The 20,177-nt window shown below is 56.0% G+C and overlaps 1 protein-coding gene across 1 annotated transcript in view; it reads right to left on the bottom strand.

Annotated features, from left to right (window-relative positions):
- Positions 1-6,686: 6,686 nt before the first annotated feature.
- Positions 6,687-20,177, bottom strand: part of LOC144738052 (gap junction Cx32.7 protein-like) — a 14,394-nt gene continuing 903 nt past the window's right edge. The window contains exons 2-4 of the mRNA XM_078620957.1: positions 13,389-13,523; positions 12,786-12,962; positions 6,687-10,760 (exon numbers count right to left, since the gene is read on the bottom strand). Of these exons, the coding sequence (XP_078477083.1) occupies positions 9,858-10,760; positions 12,786-12,962; positions 13,389-13,517 (1,209 nt within the window). The 5' untranslated portion in view covers positions 13,518-13,523 and the 3' untranslated portion in view covers positions 6,687-9,857. The remainder of the gene's footprint in view (positions 10,761-12,785; positions 12,963-13,388; positions 13,524-20,177) is intronic.

The following is a 20,177-nucleotide window of genomic DNA, read 5'->3' as shown; positions in this document are numbered from 1 at the left end:
ACAGTACACACACACATACACACACACACACAGTGTACACACACACACACAGTACACACACAGTGTACACACACAGTACCCACACACACACAGTACACACACACAGTACACACAGTACACACTCACACAGTACACACACACAGTACACACCCACAACAACAACCGCCATTCGCCACTAAGTGGCGGTGACGTGACCACGACGCTTGTGCCAGGCCATGTGCACCCTGAGGCCACGTGAAGTGTCGAACGCCCGCTGGCAGGAGGTCACGGGGCAGACCCAGGTGCCACGGGTCGACTGACCGAGATGACCGAGATGACTGGCTGATGCACCACCTGTGCCCCCTACTGTGCCAACTTGCTGTGCTTTAGCCACCCGGCGCTCCGCTCGTTGTTGTGAGCGTCGCTCCTCCGCCCTCCGTTGTTGTTGGAGGGCGACTGCCTCCAACTGCCCAGTAGCGTCCTTCACGAGCCTCCTCCACTGAGGCCGATCTTGACACCGCTGGTACCAGTCATCGGCAAGTCCACTCAGCTCCACGTCCTCCTGTACCACATCACTCCATCTCTTCTCTAGCCCGTGCCGCGCCCGTTTAGCCCCCTGGATCCGGCCGAACAAAAGCTGTTTAGGCATGCGGTGGCTGGGCATGCGGGCTACATGATCCAGCCAACGCAGCCTTGCCTGCCGGAGGAGCTCACTGATGGGACTTTGCCCAGATCTTTCAAGGACTTGTGAGCTCCTCACACAATCCAGCCTGGTTAAACCCAGGATGGATCGTAGGCAGGCCAGCCTAAATGTTTCCAACCGGCGAAGATGCTCCACTAGGGGGGTCCACGTTTCGCAAGCGTAGAGAAGGGAGGGAATGACCGTGGCCGAGAAGACCTGAAGCTTCGTGCGGAGCGACAGACCAGGTAGCTTCCACACAGCGTTACGCAACCGATGAAAAGATATTGCCGCTCGACTGATTCGGAGTGAGACCTCTGCTGATAAACTGGAGCCGGTCATGAGCACACTGCCCAGGTATGGGAAACTCTCCACTCTCTCCACTACTGCCCCATCACCGATTGGGAGTTGTGGGGGTGGAGTGCCCGATGGTACAAAATACCCAGGCAGGTGCTTAGTTTTGGTGGGGCTGATGGTAAGGCCCCACCTCTTAGTGGCACACTCCAGTCTCAGCAGCAGCGTCTCCAACTCCTCTTCTGAATGAGCAGCTATTACCAAATCATCGGCATACATAACGTGGTTGACCAATAGGGAGCCATCCCTTGATCGCACCCGGGCGTCGATCAGCCTCCCATTATATCTGTACCAAATGGTAATTCCCCCGGTACAGCAATTGAAGGCTTCACGAACTACGCAGTCGAAATAGATGTTAAATAATGTGGGAGCCAGAGGACATCCCTGTCGCACCCCAAGGTGTACAGGGAAAGGCTCCGACTCCCGGCCACGTAGTTTTACCCGGGCCCGCTCACCATCATGAAGGTCCTTAATGATCGTGAGCAGAGGGTCAGGGACTCCGAAAGCACGAAGAACAACCCAGAGCCCAGTCCTACTGATGGTATCATAGGCCTTGACCAGGTCAATAAAGCAGAGATGTAGGTCTTTTTGGAATTCCCTACACCTCTGCTGTAGCAAACGGACAGAAAATATGGCATCTGTGCAGGACCGCCCTTTCCTGAAACCGCATTGGGGCTCCGCAAGCCTCTCCTCAGCATGCCTAGCAAGGCGATGTTGAATAATCCTTGCCAGGACCTTACCCGGCACACTGAGGAGTGAGATGCCCCTGTAGTTGTTACAGTCGGTACGGTCCCCCTTCTTAAAGAGGGGGACTACCAGGGCATCCTTCCAGTCCTGCGGAACCCGTCCAGTGGTCCAGACTGTTATTATGATGTCATGTAGGGCAGTCTGTGCACAAACGCCACCCTCCCTCAGCATTTCGCTTGGGAGATCATCTCTGCTCGGTGCCTTCCCTGGTCTCAGACTCCGGATCGCCCTCAGTACTTCCTCAACAGCTGGTACCTCAGCCAGCCAATCACAGGGGGTGACCTCTTCCAATATTTGAGGCACCGCAGCCTCAGCAGGGTTATCCCCACTTTGTGCCATGATGTTTTCCTGGCTGAGAGATTTTCCCTCCCCCAGGACCTCACAGAAATGCTCAGCAAATCTGCAAACCTGTTCCTGGGGGTCGGAGATTGGATCACCGTTTTTTCCTCTAATGATGGTAATAGGTGTGGCGCTACAGGTTACTTTTTTGATGGAGTTAAATAGTGATTTGTGATCGCGGGCTACTGAGGCAGACTCCATCTCCTCAGCAACCCGCGACCACCACCCATCCTTGCAGCGCCTCACGGCTCTCCGAACCTCCGAGCGAAGACTGCGGTAAACCTCCTCATTCTCTGACGTGGGATGCTGTAGGCGATGAGAGTGGGCCTGTCGCTTTTTCTCAATTAACCTGAACACCTCCTCCGTCAGCCAGGGTTCCCGGGGAGGTCTGGACCGCGTACCCAAAGCAGCCATTGCAGCTGCATGAGTCACAGTCTTAAACCTTGCCCATTTACCCTCGACATCAGGTGGAGTGGGGGACGATGCCAACCCCAGCTGCAAGCGATGATGAAATTCTCGCTTGCAACTTTCATCAGCTAACTTAGACCAGGCCACTTTTAGTTGTAATGGGATCCTGGGTGTACACCCACCACCGGAGTGGAAGAATGGCAGGCGCATCTTACAGATGACTAGTCGATGGTCAGAGGGCAGATCAGCTCCACGGTAGGTCCTGGTGTCAAGGACATGGGCTCGCATCCGCTGGTCCGTCACTATGTAGTCCAGCAGATGTTCTTGCTTGGACCCGGCATGCATCCATGATGTTGTGTGGATGCGCCGATGCCGGAAGAGCGTGTTGGTAATTACAAGCCCATGGGCTGCACAAAAATCTAGCAGCCTCCTACCGTTATTATTGAGCTGATCTGGCCCATGCCTTCCAATCACTCCAGACCAGGTGCCAGCATCATGACCAACTCGGGCATTGAAGTCACCCAACAAGATGACTCTGTCCCGAGTGGCCACTTTAGCCAGCACCTGTGACAGGAGGTCATAGAAAGCGTCCGACTCATCGGCTTTGCCTGCATCCCTCCACGGATGTTCGTCTTCGGTGGGGGCATAAGTAACCACGATCACCACTCCTCGCCTCTGGTTAATGGGAAGGCGAGCCCAAAGTATCCTGGGGCTTACAGCTTCCCACACCTCACCGCCACGCTCCCACGCCCCCTTCATTCTTTTGTTCAGAAGAAGAGCCACACCCTGTTGTTTGGCAGTCTCCTGCCCCGAGTAGAGGACTGTCCACCCCTCATGGTGGCAGGAGCCAGAACCGGTCCACCGGACCTCCTGAATGCCACAGAGATCCAGGCGGTACCGGTCCAGCTCCCGACAGAGGAGTGGCAGCCTCTCCTCCGCAGTGAGCGTTCGAACATTCCACGTGGCCATCCGCAATGGTTTTTCGTTGTTTCTGGAGAAGCCCCGAGGGTTAAAATTCAATCTCCTGGCTCCGCCAAATGGGGTTTGGCCAGGAGACGTCATAAAAGCCTGACCCCCCGGGGCCTCCGGCACAAGCTTATTAATTACAGGTTTATGTTTAATTCGTAGTTTAGTGGTAGTCAATTGAAGGTGGAGGGATTACCAGCCCCTCGCACCCGTCCAGAGCCCCCGTTTAGCCACTGTGGTGGTCACAGACGCCATGAGGGGAGAGGCCAATGGGCATTGGCCCTCCCCCCACAGCACTGCCCACGACAGTGTTGCCCGTCCGGCACCGCGAGGAGGTAGGAGGTTGTTTTGCCGGACACACACCCACAGTACACACACACACACAGTATACACACACACAGTACACACAGTACACACTCACACAGTACACACAGTACACACACTACACACACAGTATACACAGTACACACACAGTACATACACACACAGTATACACAGACAGTACACACACAGTGTACACACACAGTACACACACACACACAGTACACACAGCCTGTTACACACACTCACAGTACACACACACACAGTACACACACACAGTACACGCATACAGTACACACACAGTACACACACAGTACACACATACAGTACACACACAGTACACGCATACAGTACACACACAGTACACACACAGTACACACACACACAGTACACACACACAGTACACGCATACAGTACACACACAGTACACACACAGTACACACATACAGTACACACACACAGTGCACACACACAGCGTGTCACACACTCACACACAGTACACACACACAGTACACACACACACAATACACACACACAGTACACTCACACACAGTACACACACACAGTACACACACACAGTACACACACACAGTACATACACACACAGTGTACACACACAGTACACACACACACAGTACACACACACAGTACGCACACACACAGTACACACACAGTAAACACACACAGTACACACACACACAGTACACACACACAGTACACACAGTGTACACTCACACAGTACACACACATAGTGTACACACACACACAGTACACACACACACAGTACACACACACACACAGTGTACACACACACTATACACACACACACAGTACACACACAGTAAGTACACACATACACACAGTACACACACACAGTACACACACACAGTACACACACTCACAGTACACACACACACAGTACACACACACACACAGTACACACACACAGTACACACACACACACCGTGTACACACACACACAGTGTACACACACAGTGTACAAACACAGTACACACACAATACACACAGCGTGTTACACACACAGTACACACACACACAGTACACACAGTACACACACACAGTACACACACAGTACACACACAGTGTACACACACAGTACACACGCACACAGTACACACACAGTACACACACAGTACATACACACACAGCTAAAAATACACTCACACAGTACACACAGTACACACACAGTGTACACACACAGTACACACACACAGTACACACACACAGTACACACACAGTACACACACACACAGTACACACACAGTGTACACACACAGTACACACACAGCTAAAAATACACTCACACAGTACACACAGAACACACACAGTGTACACACACAGTACACACACACACACAGAACACACAAACAGTACACACACACAGTACACACACATACAGTACACACACAGCCTGTTACACACACACACACACAGCGTGTTACACACACACACAGCGTGTTACACACACACACAGCCTGTTACACACACACACAGTACACACACATACACACAGCCTGTCACACACACACACAGCGTGTTACACACACACACACACACAGCGTGTTACACACACACACAGTACACACAGTACACACAGCCTGTTACACACACACAGCCTGTTACACACACACACACTCCGCCTGTATGAATGAAACTCAGCTCACTAAGTGAATAGCGGAGCCTCAGCCAATCAGACGTCAACCAAACTCCGCCCACACCGTGTGCAAAGCTGTTGCAACTCCTGTACTGTAGTGGCGACCGAGTGCATTTCATCGCTCTGAGCACCGCCCGGTGACTTGTCCTTGAGACAACTTGTGTGTGTGTGTCTGTGTGTGTGTGTCTCTGTGTGTGTCTGTGTGTGTGTGTCTGTGTGTGTCTGTGTGTGTGTGTGTCTGTGTGTGTGTCTGTGTGTGTCTGTGTGTGTCTGTGTGTGTCTGTGTGTGTGTGTGTCTGTGTGTGTGTGTCTGTGTGTGTGTGTCTGTGTGTGAGCTCCTCCGGCAGGCAAGGCTGCGTTGGCTGGGTCATGTAGCCCGCATGCCCAGCCACCGCATGCCTAAACAGCTTTTGTTCGGCCGGATCGAGGGGGCTAAACGGGCGCGGCACGGGCTAGAGAAGAGATGGAGTGATGTGGTACAGGAGGACGTGGAGCTGAGTGGACTTGCCGATGACTGGTACCAGCGGTGTCAAGATCGGCCTCAGTGGAGGAGGCTCGTGAAGGACGCTACTGGGCAGTTGGAGGCAGTCGCCCTCCAACAACAACGGAGGGCGGAGGAGCGACGCTCACAACAACGAGCGGAGCGCCGGGTGGCTAAAGCACAGCAAGTTGGCACAGTAGGGGGCACAGGTGGTGCATCAGCCAGTCGTCTCGGTCATCTCGGTCAGTCGACCCGTGGCACCTGGGTCTGCCCCGTGACCTCCTGCCAGCGGGCGTTCGACACTTCACGTGGCCTCAGGGTGCACATGGCCTGGCACAAGCGTCGTGGTGACGTCACCGCCACTTAGTGGCGAATGGCGGTTGTTGTTGTTGTCTGTGTGTGTGTGTCTGTGTGTGTGTGTCTGTGTGTGTGTGTCTGTGTTTGTGTCTGTGTGTGTGTCTCTGTGTGTGTGTCTGTGTGTGTGTGTCTGTGTCTGTGTCTGTCTATGTGTGTGTCTGTGTGTGTGTGTCTGTGTGTGTGTCTGTGTGTGTGTCTGTGTGTGTGTGTGTGTCTGTGTGTGTGTCTGTGTGTGTGTAGCGACTTCACGAATTCGACCGAGAACAACTTCCACACCGCGAGTTGCACCACCACCAACACCACCAACACCACCACCAACACCACAACCACCACAACCACCACCCATTGGGCACGAGGCCTGCAGGGTGAACGCGACCAACTTTGAATTTTTTTATTTTATTTATTTTTTTAAAACAACAACAACAACAACACAAAATGTGTTTTATTTTAAAACAACAACAACACAAAATGTTTTTACTTCGTCAGCAACGACTTCGAATATGCCCCTCGCTCGTTCATTGACGAAGGTGATGTGATGGGTGGTGGTGATGGTGGTTGTGGTGGTGGTTGTTGTGGTGATGGTGTTGATGGTGATGGTGGTTGTGATGGTGGTAGAGGTGGTGGTTGTGGTGGAGTTGGTCGTGGTGGAGGTGGTGGAGGTGGTGGTGGTTGTGGTCGTTGTGCTGGTGGTGGGGGTAGTGGTGGTGGTGATGGTGGTGGTGTTGGGGGTAGTGGTGGTGGTGGTGTTGATGGTGCTGGTGGTCGTGGTGGTGGTGGTTGTGGTGGTGTTGGGGGTGGTGGTGATGGTGGTGGTGGTTGTGATGGTGGTAGATGTGGTGGTAGTGGTGGTTGTGGTGGTGGTGATGGTGGTGGATGGTGGTGGATGGTGTTGGGGGTAGTGGTGGTTGTGGTGGTGGTGGTTGTGGTGGTGATGGTGGTGGATGGTGGTGGTGATGGTGGTTGTGGTTGTGGTGGTGGTCGTGATGGTGGTGGTGGTTGTGGTGGTGGTTGTGGTGGTGGTCGTTGTGCTGGTGGTGGTGGTTGTGGTGGGGGTAGTGGTGGTGGTTGTGGTTGTGGTGGAGGTGGTGGTAGTGGTGGTTGTGGTCACATCGCCAATTCGGCGCGGTAAAGATCAACTCAACCGATCTGGATTTGAAGCTTTCGCGACTGCACGGATCCAAACTCTGTGTCTCTTTCGGTAAAGTCACGTGGGTCGACTAAATAGAATACATCACGACGTTTCGGGCGCAACACAGCGGTCAAAGGCGGACAGCACAATAACCACGCACACAAACATTCTGTGATGATGATGGTGGTGGTGATAATGTGATGCAGAGCCCGTCAATACCATTGGGTCTAAACACAATCCGCGTGTCTCTACACCGCCCGTGTGAGACGGGAGGAGACAAACAGCACAAGCACCATGCACCATGTTCACGCCGTCAAACAATGGTGTCCAGATTGGCACGGTCGGCTACGTATGGTGCGAAAGAAGTCCGGCGTACACACACACTTACATTGCGTGGGTGGGTGGGTGAGTGGGTGGGTGAGTGAGTGGGTGGGTGGGTGAGTTGGTGGGTGGGTGAGTGAGTTGGTGGGTGGGTAGATGAGGGAGGAGGTGGGTGGGTGGGTGGGTGAGTAGGTGAGTGAGTATTTTTAGTGGGACATACAGACACACACACACAGACACACACAGACACACAGACAGACACACGTACACACAGACAGACACACGTATAGAGACAAACGGCCTCACACACAGACACGCACGCGTCGCTCCTCCGCCCTCCATTGTTGCTGGAGGGCGACTGCCTCCAGCTGCCCAGTAGCGTCCTTCACGAGCCTCCTCCACAGAGGCCGATCTTGACACCGCTGGTACCAGTCATCGGAAAGTCCACTCAGCTCCACGTCCTCCTGTACCACATCACTCCATCTCTTCTCTAGCCCGTGCCGCGCCCGTTTAGCACCCTCGATCCGGCCGAACAAAAGCTGTTTAGGCATGCGGTGGCTGGGCATGCGGGCTACATGACCCAGCCAACGCAGCCTTGCCTGCCGGAGGAGCTCACCGATGGGACTTTGTCCAGATCTTTCAAGGATTTGTGAACTCCTCACACAATCCGGCCTGGTTAATCCCAGGATGGATCGTAGGCAGGCCAGCCTAAATGTTTCCAACCGGCGAAGATGCTCCATTAGGGGGGTCCACGTTTCGCAAGCGTAGAGAAGGGAGGGAATGACCGTGGCCGAGAAGACCTGAAGCTTCGTGCAGAGCGACAGACCAGGTAGCTTCCACACAGCGTTACGCAACCGATGAAAAGATATTCCCGCACGACTGATTCGAGGTGAGATCTCTTCTGTTAAACTGGAGCCGGTCATAAGCACACTGCCCAGGTATGGGAAACTCTCCACTCTCTCCACAACTGCCACATCACCGATTGGGAGTTGTGGGAGTGGAGTGTCCGATGGTACAAAATACCCAGGCAGGTGCTTAGTTTTGGTGGGGCTGATGGTAAGGCCCCACCTCTTAGTGGCACGCTCCAGTCTCAGCAGCAGCGTCTCCAACTCCTCTTCTGAATGAGCAGATATTACCAAATCATCGGCATACATAACGTGGTTGACCAATAGGGAGCCATCCCTTGATCGCACCTGGTCGTCGATCAGCCTCCCATTATATCTGTACCAAATGGAAATTCCCCCAGTACAGCTATTGAAGGCTTCACAAACGACGTGGTCAAAATAGATGTTAAATAATGTGGGAGCCAGAGGACATCTCTGTCGCACCCCAAGGTGTACAGGGAATGGCTCCGACTCCCGGCCACGTAGTTTAACCCAGGCCCGCTCACCATCATGAAGGTCCTTAATGATCGTGAGCAGAGGGTCAGGGACTCCGAAAGCACGAAAAACATCCCAGAGCCCAGGCCTACTGATGATATCATAGGCCTTGACCAGGTCAATAAAGCAGAGATGTAGGTCTTGTTGGAATTCCCTATACCTCTGCTGTAGCAGACGGACAGAAAATATGGCATCTGTGCAGGACCGCCCTTTCCTGAAACCACATTGGGTCTCCGCAAGCCTCTCCTCAGCGCGCCTGGCAAGGCGATGTTGAATAACCCTTGCCTGGTCCTTTCCCGGCACACTGAGGAGTGAGATGCCCCTGTAATTGTTACAGTCTGTGCGGCCCCCCTTCTTAAACAGACAGACACACACACAGACACACACAACAACAACAACCGCCATTCGCCACTAAGTGGCGGTGACGTCACCACGACGCTTGTGCCAGGCCATGTGCACCTTGACACACACAGACAGACACACACACAGAAACACAGACACACACAGACACAACAACAACAACCGCCATTCGCCACTAAGTGGCGGTGACGTCACCACGACGCTTGTGCCAGGCCATGTGCACATTGACACACATACACACAGACAGACACACACACAGACAGACACACACACAGAAACACAGACACACATACAGACACACACACAAACACACACAGACACACACAGACACACACACAGACACACACACAGACACACACCACTCACACCTGCAGATCTCCGTGCCTGGAGCGGCTGGAGCCCGGCCTGCCACCATAGGCCCCATCGCTCACCACGGCCGGAGAAATCGCTCGAGGAGACATCACGGCAGGAGAAGACATCACGGGAGGAGACATCACTGGAGGAGGACACATCACAGGAGGAGGACACATCACAGGAGAAGCCATCACAGGAGGAGACATGGCCGCCCCAGGAGACATCCCAGGAGACATCACGGGAGACATGGCCGCCCCCGGGGGCGGCTCCCACGCGGGGAGGCCCAGCGGTTCCCCCCGAAGCCTGCCGCTCTCCTGGCTCTCCCAGTCCTGCCGGGACGGCCCCCGAGGCCTCCCGGCCCCCGTGGGCCCCGTGGCCCCCGCGGCCCCCGCTGGCTCGGCCTGCTGGTACAGGCTGTAGAGCGGCGGGGCGCCCGCGTAGGCCGGAGCCTCGGGCGGTCGATCGAAGTCTCCCGCCGGCTGGGGCGGTCCGCCCGGTACCGGCGCGGCGGCGACGCCGACGACGTCCGCTGCCTCCCGGCGCTTGGCCCGGCGTCGGCGCGCGGCGTGGCACAGCAAGTAGGCGAACTCGGCGACGTTGAGGGCCAGGCCGAGGCTCGAGGCGGCGAGCATGAGGCGCACGTAGACGGTCTTCTCGGTGGCGCGCGACACGAAGCAGTCGACGACGTTGGGGCAGGGCCACGTGCGGCAGCGGTAGAGGTGGGCCAGCGACAGGCCGAAGAGGCGGCCCTGCCCGTAGATGAACGAGGCCTCCAGCAGGGCCCGGCAGGCGAGGCTCAGGAGGTACGAGCGCAGGAGGGCCCCGCGGATTGGCACGCGGCCGTCCGGAGAGACGCGGGGGGATGGGGGAGGCTTGCCGCTTGCTGAGGGGGCGCTGGGCTGCTTGCTCTCCTGGGGGGGGGTGAGAGAGACACGTGGTGAGACACGTGGTGAGGGACACGTGGTGAGAGAGACACGTGGTGAGAGAGACACGTGGTGAGAGAGACACGTGGTGAGAGAGACACGTGGTGAGAGAGACACGTGGTGAGAGAGACACTTGGTGAGAGAGACACGTGGTGAGAGAGACACGTGGTGAGAGAGACACGTGGTGAGAGTCACGTGGTGAGAGAGACACGTGGTGAGAGAGACACGTGGTGAGAGAGACACATGGTGAGAGACACGTGGTGAGAGAGACACGTGGGGAGAGACGTGGTGAGACACGTGGTGAGAGAGACACGTGGTGAGAGACGTGGTGAGAGAAACACGTGGTGAGAGAGACACGTGGTGAGAGAGACACAATGGTGAGAAAGACACGTGGTGAGAGAGACACGTGGTGAGACACGTGGTGAGAGAGACACGTGTGGGGGGGGGGGCAGGGGGGGGGCGGGAGGGGGGTGGAGGATACGACGTGGGATGGGTACGACGGACAGATGCGATGGATGGATGCGATGGAGAGATGCGATGGAGAGATGCGATGGAGAGATACGATGGAGAGATGCGATGGAGAGATGCGATGGAGAGATGCGATGGAGAGATGCGATGGAGAGATGCGATGGAGAGATACGATGGAGAGATACGATGGAGAGATGCGATGGAGAGATGCGATGGAGAGATACGATGGAGAGATACGATGGAGAGATACGAGGGAGAGATGCGATGGAGAGATACGATGGAGAGATTCGATGGAGAGATGCGATGGAGAGATGCGATGGAGAGATACGATGGAGAGATGCGATGGAGAGATACAATGGAGAGATACGATGGAGAGATGCGATGGAGAGATACGATGGAGAGATACAATGGAGAGATATGATGGAGAGATGCGATGGAGAGATACAATGGAGAGATACGAGGAAGAGATACGATGGAGAGATGCGATGGAGAGATACAATGGAGAGATACGATGGAGAGATACAATGGAGAGATACGATGGAGAGATACGATGGAGAGATACGATGGAGAGATACAATGGAGAGATACGGTGGAGAGATACGATGGAGAGATACGATAGAGAGATGCAATGGAGAGATACGATGGAGAGATGCGATGGAGAGATACGATGGAGAGATGCGATGGAGAGATGCGATTGAGAGATACGATGGAGAGATACGATGGAGAGATGCGATGGAGAGATTCGATGGAGAGATGCGATGGAGAGATGCGATGGAGAGATGCGATGGAGAGATACGATGGAGAGATGCGATGGAGAGATGCGATGGAGAGATACGATGGAGAGATGCGATGGAGAGATACAATGGAGAGATACGATGGAGAGATGCGATGGAGAGACACGATGGAGAGAATCGATGGAGAGACACGATGGATGGATGCGACAGATGGATAGACACGAACAACAGATACAATCGATGGGTCGATACGATGGGTGCATATGGCCGGTTGTGAGGTCACAGACGGTGGGGAGGTGGTGGTGTGTGTGTGTCTGTATGTGTGTGCGGTGTGTGTGTGTCTGTGTGTGTGTGCGTGTGTGTGTGTGTCTGTGTGTGTGTGTCTGTATGTGTGTCTGTGTGTCTGTGTGTGTGTCTGTGTTTGTCTGTGTGTGTGTCTGTGTCTGTGTGTGTGTCTGTGTGTGTGTCTGTGCGTGTGTCTGTGTGTCTGTGTGTGTGTGTCTGTATGTGTGTCTGTGTGTCTGTGTGTGTGTCTGTGTTTGTCTGTGTGTGTGTCTGTGTCTGTGTGTGTGTCTGTGTGTGTGTCTGTGTGTCTGTGTGTGTGCGCACCACCTTACCTGCCTGACGACGTGCAGCACGTGCCCCAGGTAGGCGAGTGCGTGTCTGTGTGTGTGTGTGTCTGTGTGTCTCTGTGTGTGTCTGTGTGTGTGTGTGTGCGTGTGTCTCTGTCTGTGTGTGTGTGTTTGTGTGTGTGTCTGCGCGTGTGTCTGTGTGTCTCTCTGCGTGCACACACAAACACACACCACCTCACCTGCCTGACGACGTGCAGCACGTGCCCCAGGTAGGCGAGTGCGGGCGTGGAGACGGCGATGACCTGCAGGCCCCAGTAGCGCACGTGCGAGATGGGGAACGCCGTGTCGTAGCACACGTTCTCGCAGCCCGGCTGCTGCGTGTTGCAGCTGAAGTCCGACTGCTCGTCGCCCCAAACCTGCGGGGGAGGGAGGGGCCAAGCATTGTGACGTCACAGGGAGGGGGGCGGGGCCATCGTCGTGACGTCACGAGTCGTAGCACACGTTCTCGCAGCCTGGCTGCTGCGTTTTGCAGCTGAAGTCCGACTGCTCGTCGCCCCACACCTGCGGGGGAGGGGGGGCAGCATTGTGACGTCACAGGGAAGGGGTGGGGCCAGCATTGTGACGTCACAGGGACGAAGGTGTGGCCAGCGTTGTGACGTCACGTGGAGGGGGAACACGCGGCCCCTTTGCGACGTCACAGAGGGGGCTCCCGTTGTTACGTCACGGACACGCCCCCCTTGTGACGTCACGGACACGCGCCCCTTGTGACGTCACGGACACGGCCCCTTGTGACGTCACGGACACGGCCCCTTGTGACGTCACGGACACGCCCCCCCCCTCACCTGGTCTGCGCCGGCGGTGAGCACGAGGATTCGCAGCACGAAGAGCACGGAGAGCCACACGCGGCCCACGGCAGTGGAGTGCTCCTGGGCTGAGTCCAGCAGAGAGCCCAGCAGGCCAAAGTCTCCCATGGGTCTCTACAGAGAGACACGTGGTGAGACACGTGGGGAGAGACGTGGTGAGACACGTGGTGAGAGAGACAAGTGGTGAGACACGTGGTGAGAGACACGGGGAGAGAGACACGTGGTGAGAGAGACACGTAGTGAGAGAGACACGTGGGAGAGAGACACGTGGTGAGAGAGACACGTGGTGAGAGAGACACGTGGTGAGAGACACGGGGAGAGAGACACGGGAAGAGAGAGAAACGTGGAGAGAGACACGGGGAGAGAGACACGGGGAGAGAGACACGGGGGGAGAGACACGGGGGGAGAGACACGGGGGGAGAGACACGGGGAGAGAGACACGGGGAGAGAGACACGTGGTGAGAGAGACACGTGGTGAGAGAGACACGTGGTGAGAGAGACACGTGGTGAGAGACACGGGGAGAGAGACATGTGGTGAGAGAGACACGCGGAGAGAGACACGGGGAGAGAGACACGGAGAGAGAGAAACACGAGGGGAGAGACACGGGGAGAGAGACACGTGGAGAGAGACACGCGGAGAGAGACACGGGGAGAGAGACACGTGGTGAGAGAGACACGTGGTGAGAGAGACACGTGGTGAGAGAGACACGGAGAGAGAGACACGGGGAGAGAGACACTGGGAGAGAGACACGTGGTGAGAGAGAGAGACACGTGGTGAGAGAGACACGTGGTGAGAGAGACACGTGGTGAGAGAGACAAGTGGTGAGACACGTGGTGAGAGACACGGGGAGAGAGACATGGGGAGAGAGACACGGGGAGAGAGAGACACGGAGAGAGACACGTGGTGAGTGAGTCACGTGGTGAGAGAGACACGTGGTGAGAGAGACACGTGGTGAGAGAGACACGTGGTGGGAGAGACACGTGGTGAGAGAGACACGTGGTGAGAGAGACACGTGGTAAGAGAGACACGGAGAGAGACACGTGGTGAGAGAGACACGTGGTGAGAGAGACACGTGGTAAGAGACACGTGGTGAGAGAGACACGTGGTGAGAGACACGGGGAGAGAGAGACACGCGGTGAGAGAGACACGCGGTGAGAGAGACACGCGGTGAGAGAGACACGCGGTGAGAGAGACACGGGGAGAGAGACACGGGGGGAGAGACACGGGGAGAGAGACAGGGGAGAGAGACACTGGGAGAGAGACACGGGGAGAGAGACACGTGGTGAGAGAGACACGTGGAGAGAGAGACACGTGGTGAGAGAGACACGTGGTGAGAGAGACACGGTGAGAGAGACACGTGGTGAGAGAGACACGTGGTGAGAGAGACACGGTGAGAGAGACACGTGGAGAGAGAGACACGGAGAGAGACACGGGGTGAGAGACACGGGGAGAGAGACACGGGGAGAGACACGGGGAGAGAGACAGGGGAGAGAGACACGGGGAGAGAGACACGGGGAGAGAGACACGTGGTGAGAGAGACACGTGGAGAGAGAGACACGTGGTGAGAGAGACACGCGGTGAGAGAGACACGCGGTGAGAGAGACACGCGGTGAGAGAGACACGCGGTGAGAGAGACACGGGGAGAGAGACACGGGGGGAGAGACACGGGGAGAGAGACAGGGGAGAGAGACACTGGGAGAGAGACACGGGGAGAGAGACACGTGGTGAGAGAGACACGTGGAGAGAGAGACACGTGGTGAGAGAGACACGTGGTGAGAGAGACACGGTGAGAGAGACACGTGGTGAGAGAGACACGTGGTGAGAGAGACACGGTGAGAGAGACACGTGGAGAGAGAGACACGGAGAGAGACACGGGGTGAGAGACACGGGGAGAGAGACACGGGGAGAGACACGGGGAGAGAGACAGGGGAGAGAGACACGGGGAGAGAGACACGGGGAGAGAGACACGTGGTGAGAGAGACACGTGGAGAGAGAGACACGTGGTGAGAGAGACACGTGGTGAGAGAGACACGTGGTGAGAGAGACACGGTGAGAGAGACACGTGTTGAGAGAGACACGGTGAGAGAGACACGTGGTGAGAGAGACACAGTGAGAGAGACACGTGGAGAGAGAGACACGGAGAGAGACACGGGGTGAGAGACACGGGGAGAGAGACACGGGGAGAGATACACGGAGAGAGACACGGGGGGAGAGACACGGGGAGAGAGACACGGGCAAAGAGACACGGAGAGAGACACTGGGAGAGACACGGAGAGAGAGACACGGGGAGAGAGAGACACGTGGTGAGAGAGACACGGGGAGAGAGACACGTGGAGAGAGAGACACGTGGTGAGAGAGACACGGGGAGAGACACGTGGTGAGAGAGACACGGGGAGAGAGACACGTGGAGAGAGACACGGGGAGAGAGACACGGGGAGAGAGACACATGGTGAGAGAGACACGTGGTGAGAGGGTCACGTGGTGAGAGGGTCACGTGGTGAGAGGGTCACGTGGTGAGAGAGACACGTGGAGAGAGAGACACGCGGTGAGAGAGACACGGGGAGAGAGACACGGGGAGAGAGACACGGGGAGAGACACGTGGTGAGAGAGACACGTGGTGAGAGAGACACGTGGTGGGAGAGACACGTGGTGAGAGAGACACGTGGTGAGAGAGACACGTGGTGAGAGAGACACGTGGTGAGAGAAACACGGAGAGAGACACGTGGAGAGAGAGACACGGAGAGAGACACGGGGTGAGAGACACGGGGAGAGAGACACGGGGAGAGACACGGGGAGAGAGACAGGGGAGAGAGACACGGGGAGAGAGACACGGGGAGAGAGAGACACGTGGTGAGAGAGACACGTGGTGAGAGAGACACGTGGTGAGAGAGACACGGGGAGAAAGACACGTGGAGAGAGACACGGGGAGAGAGACACGGGGAGAGAGACACGTGGTGAGAGAGACACGTGGTGAGAGGGTCACGTGGTGAGAGGGTCACGTGGTGAGAGGGTCACGTGGTGAGAGAGACACGTGGTGAGAGGGTCATGTGGAGAGAGAGACACGGGGAGAGACACGTGGTGAGAGAGACACGGGGAGAGAGACACGTGGAGAGAGACACGGGGAGAGAGACACGGGGAGAGAGACACGTGGTGAGAGAGACACGTGGTGAGAGAGACACGGGGAGAGACACGTGGTGAGAGAGACACGGGGAGAGAGACACGTGGAGAGAGACACGGGGAGAGAGACACGGGGAGAGAGACACGTGGTGAGAGAGACACGTGGTGAGAGGGTCACGTGGTGAGAGGGTCACGTGGTGAGAGGGTCACGTGGTGAGAGAGACACGTGGAGAGAGAGACACGCGGTGAGAGACACGGGGAGAGAGACACGGGGAGAGACACGTGATGATAGAGACACGGGGAGAGAGACACGGGGAGAGAGAGACACGGGGAGAGACACGGAGAGAGAGACACGGGGAGAGACACGGGGAGAGAGACACGTGGAGAGTGAGACACGGAGAGAGACACGTGGTGAGAGAGACACGTGGTGAGAGAGACACGGTGAGAGAGACACGTGGAGAGAGAGACACGGAGAGAGACATGGGGTGAGAGACACTGGGAGAGAGACACGTGGAGAGAGAGACACGTGGTGAGAGAGACACGGGGAGAGACACGTGGTGAGAGAGACACGGGGAGAGAGACACGTGGAGAGAGACACGGGGAGAGAGACACGGGGAGAGAGACACGTGGTGAGAGAGACACGTGGTGAGAGGGTCACGTGGTGAGAGAGACACGTGGAGAGAGAGACACGTGGTGAGAGAGACACGGGTAGAGAGACACGGGGAGAGAGACACGGGGAGAGACACGTGGTGAGAGAGACACGTGGAGAGAGACACGGGGAGAGAGACACGTGGTGAGAGAGACACGTGGTGAGAGGGTCACGTGGTGAGAGGGTCAAGTGGTGAGAGGGTCACGTGGTGAGAGGGTCACGTGGTGAGATAGACACGGGGAGAGAGACACGTGGTGAGACACGTGGTGAGAGAGACACGTGGGGAGAGAGACACATGGTGAGTGAGTCACGTGGTAAGAGAGACACGTGGTGAGAGAGACACGTGGTGAGAGAGACACGTGGTGAGAGAGACACGTGGTGAGAGAGACACGTGGTGAGAGAGACACGGGGAGAGAGACACCGGGAGAGACACGGGGAGAGACACGGGGAGAGACACGGAGAGAGAGACGCGGGGAGAGACACGGGGAGAGAGACACGGGGAGAGTGAGACACGGAGAGAGAGACACGGGGAGAGAGACACGGGGAGAGAGACACGTGGTGAGAGAGACACGTGGAGAGAGAGACACCGGGAGAGGGACGCGGGGGGAGAGACGCGGGGAGAGAAACACGGGGAGAGAGACACGGGGAAAGAGACACGGAGAGAGACACGGGGAGAGAGACACGTGGTGGGAGACACGGGGAGAGACACGGAGGGAGAGACACGGGGAGAGAGACACGGGGAGAGAGACACGTGGTGAGAGAGACACGGGGAGAGAGAGACACGGGGAGAGAGACACGGGGAGAGAGACACGGAGAGTGACACGGGGAGAGAAACACGTGTTTGGAGACACGGGGAGAGACACGGAGGGAGAGTCACGGGGAGAGAGACACGGGGAGAGAGACACGTGGGGAGAGAGACACGGGGAGAGAGACACGGAGAGAGAGAGACACGGAGAGAGAGACACGGAGAGAGACACGGGGAGAGAGACACAGGGGGAGAGAGAGACACGTGGTGAGAGAGACACCGGGAGAGAGAGAGACACGGGGAGAGAGACACGGTGAGAGAGAGACACGGGGGGAGAGACACGGGGAGAGAGAGACACGTGGTGAGAGAGACACGGGGGGAGAGAGTCACGTGGTGAGAGAGACACGTGGTGAGAAAGAGACACGGAGTGAGAGAGAGACACGTGGTGAGAGAGACACAGAGACCCAATGACTCATCACCACACATTGACCCATAGACTCACCACCACCACACAGAGACCCATAGACTCACCACACAGAGACCCACAGACTCACCATCACACAGAGACCCACAGACTCACCACCACTACACAGAGACCCATAGACTCACCACCACTACACAGAGACCCCTAGACTCACCACCACACAGAGACCCATATTCTCACGACCACATATAGACCCATAGACTCACCACCACACAGAGACCCAAATACTCACTACCACATATAGACCCATAGACTCACCACCACACAGAGACCCCTAGACTCACCACCACACAGAGACCCATATACTCACTACCACATATAGACCCATAGACTCACCACCACACAGAGACCCATAGACTCACCACCACACAGAGACCCATATGCTCATCACCACACAGAGACCCATAGACTCATCACCACACAGAGACCCATAGACTCACCACCACACAGAGACCCATAGACTCACCACCACCACACAGAGACCCATAGACTCACCACCACACAGAGACCCATAGACTCACCACCACACAGAGACCCATAGACTCACCACCACACAGAGACCCACAGACTCACCACCACACAGAGACCCATAGACTCACCACCACACAGAGACCCATATACTCATCACCACACAGAGACCCATATACTCATCACCACACAGAGACCCATAGACTCATCACCACACAGAGACCCATAGACTCATCACCACACAGAGACCCATAGACTCACCACCACACAGAGACACATAGACTCACCACCACACAGAGACCCATAGACTAATCACACAGAGACCCATAGACTCACCACCACACAGAGACTCATATACTCATCACCACACAGAGACCCATAGACTCATCACCACACAGAGACCCATAGACTCACCAACACCACACAAAGACCCATAGACTCACCACCACACAGAGACCCATAGACTCACCACCACACAGAGACCCACAGACTCACCACCACACAGAGAGCCATAGACTCGCCACTACACAGAGACCCATAGACTCATCACCACCACACAGAGACCCATAGACTCACCACCACTACACAGAGACCCATAGACTCATCACCACACAGAGACCCACAGACTCACCACCACTACACAGAGACCCATAGACTCATCACCACACAGAGACCCATAGACTCATCACACAGAGACCCATAGACTCATCACCACACAGTGACCCATAGACTCACCATCACACAAAGACCCATAGACTCACCACCACACAGAGACCCATAGACTCACCACCACACAGAGACCCACAGACTCACCACCACACAGAGACCCATAAACTCGCCATTACACAGAGACCCATAGACTCATCACCACCACACAGAGACCCATAGACTCACCACCACTACACAGAGACCCATAGACTCATCACCACACAGAGACCCATAGACTCACCGACACTACACAGAGACCCATAGACTCATCACCACACAGAGACCCATAGACTCATCACACAGAGACCCATAGACTCACCACCACACAGAGACCCACAGACTCACCACCACACAGATACCCATAGACTCGCCACTACACAGAGACCCATAGACTCATCACAACCACACAGAGACCCATAGACTCACCACCACACAGAGACCCATAGACTGACCACCACACAGAGACCCATAGACTCACCACCACCACACGGAGACCCATAGACTCACTACCACCACACAGAGACCCATAGACTCGCCACCACACAGAGACCCATAGACTGACCACCACACAGAGACCCACAGACTCACCACCACCA

Source organism: Lampetra planeri, chromosome 77 (assembly GCF_965212315.1).
Source record: "Lampetra planeri chromosome 77, kcLamPlan1.2.h2, whole genome shotgun sequence".
In the NCBI taxonomy this organism is placed as follows: Eukaryota; Metazoa; Chordata; class Hyperoartia; order Petromyzontiformes; family Petromyzontidae; genus Lampetra; species Lampetra planeri.
This window is presented reverse-complemented; position numbering and strand designations above follow the sequence as displayed.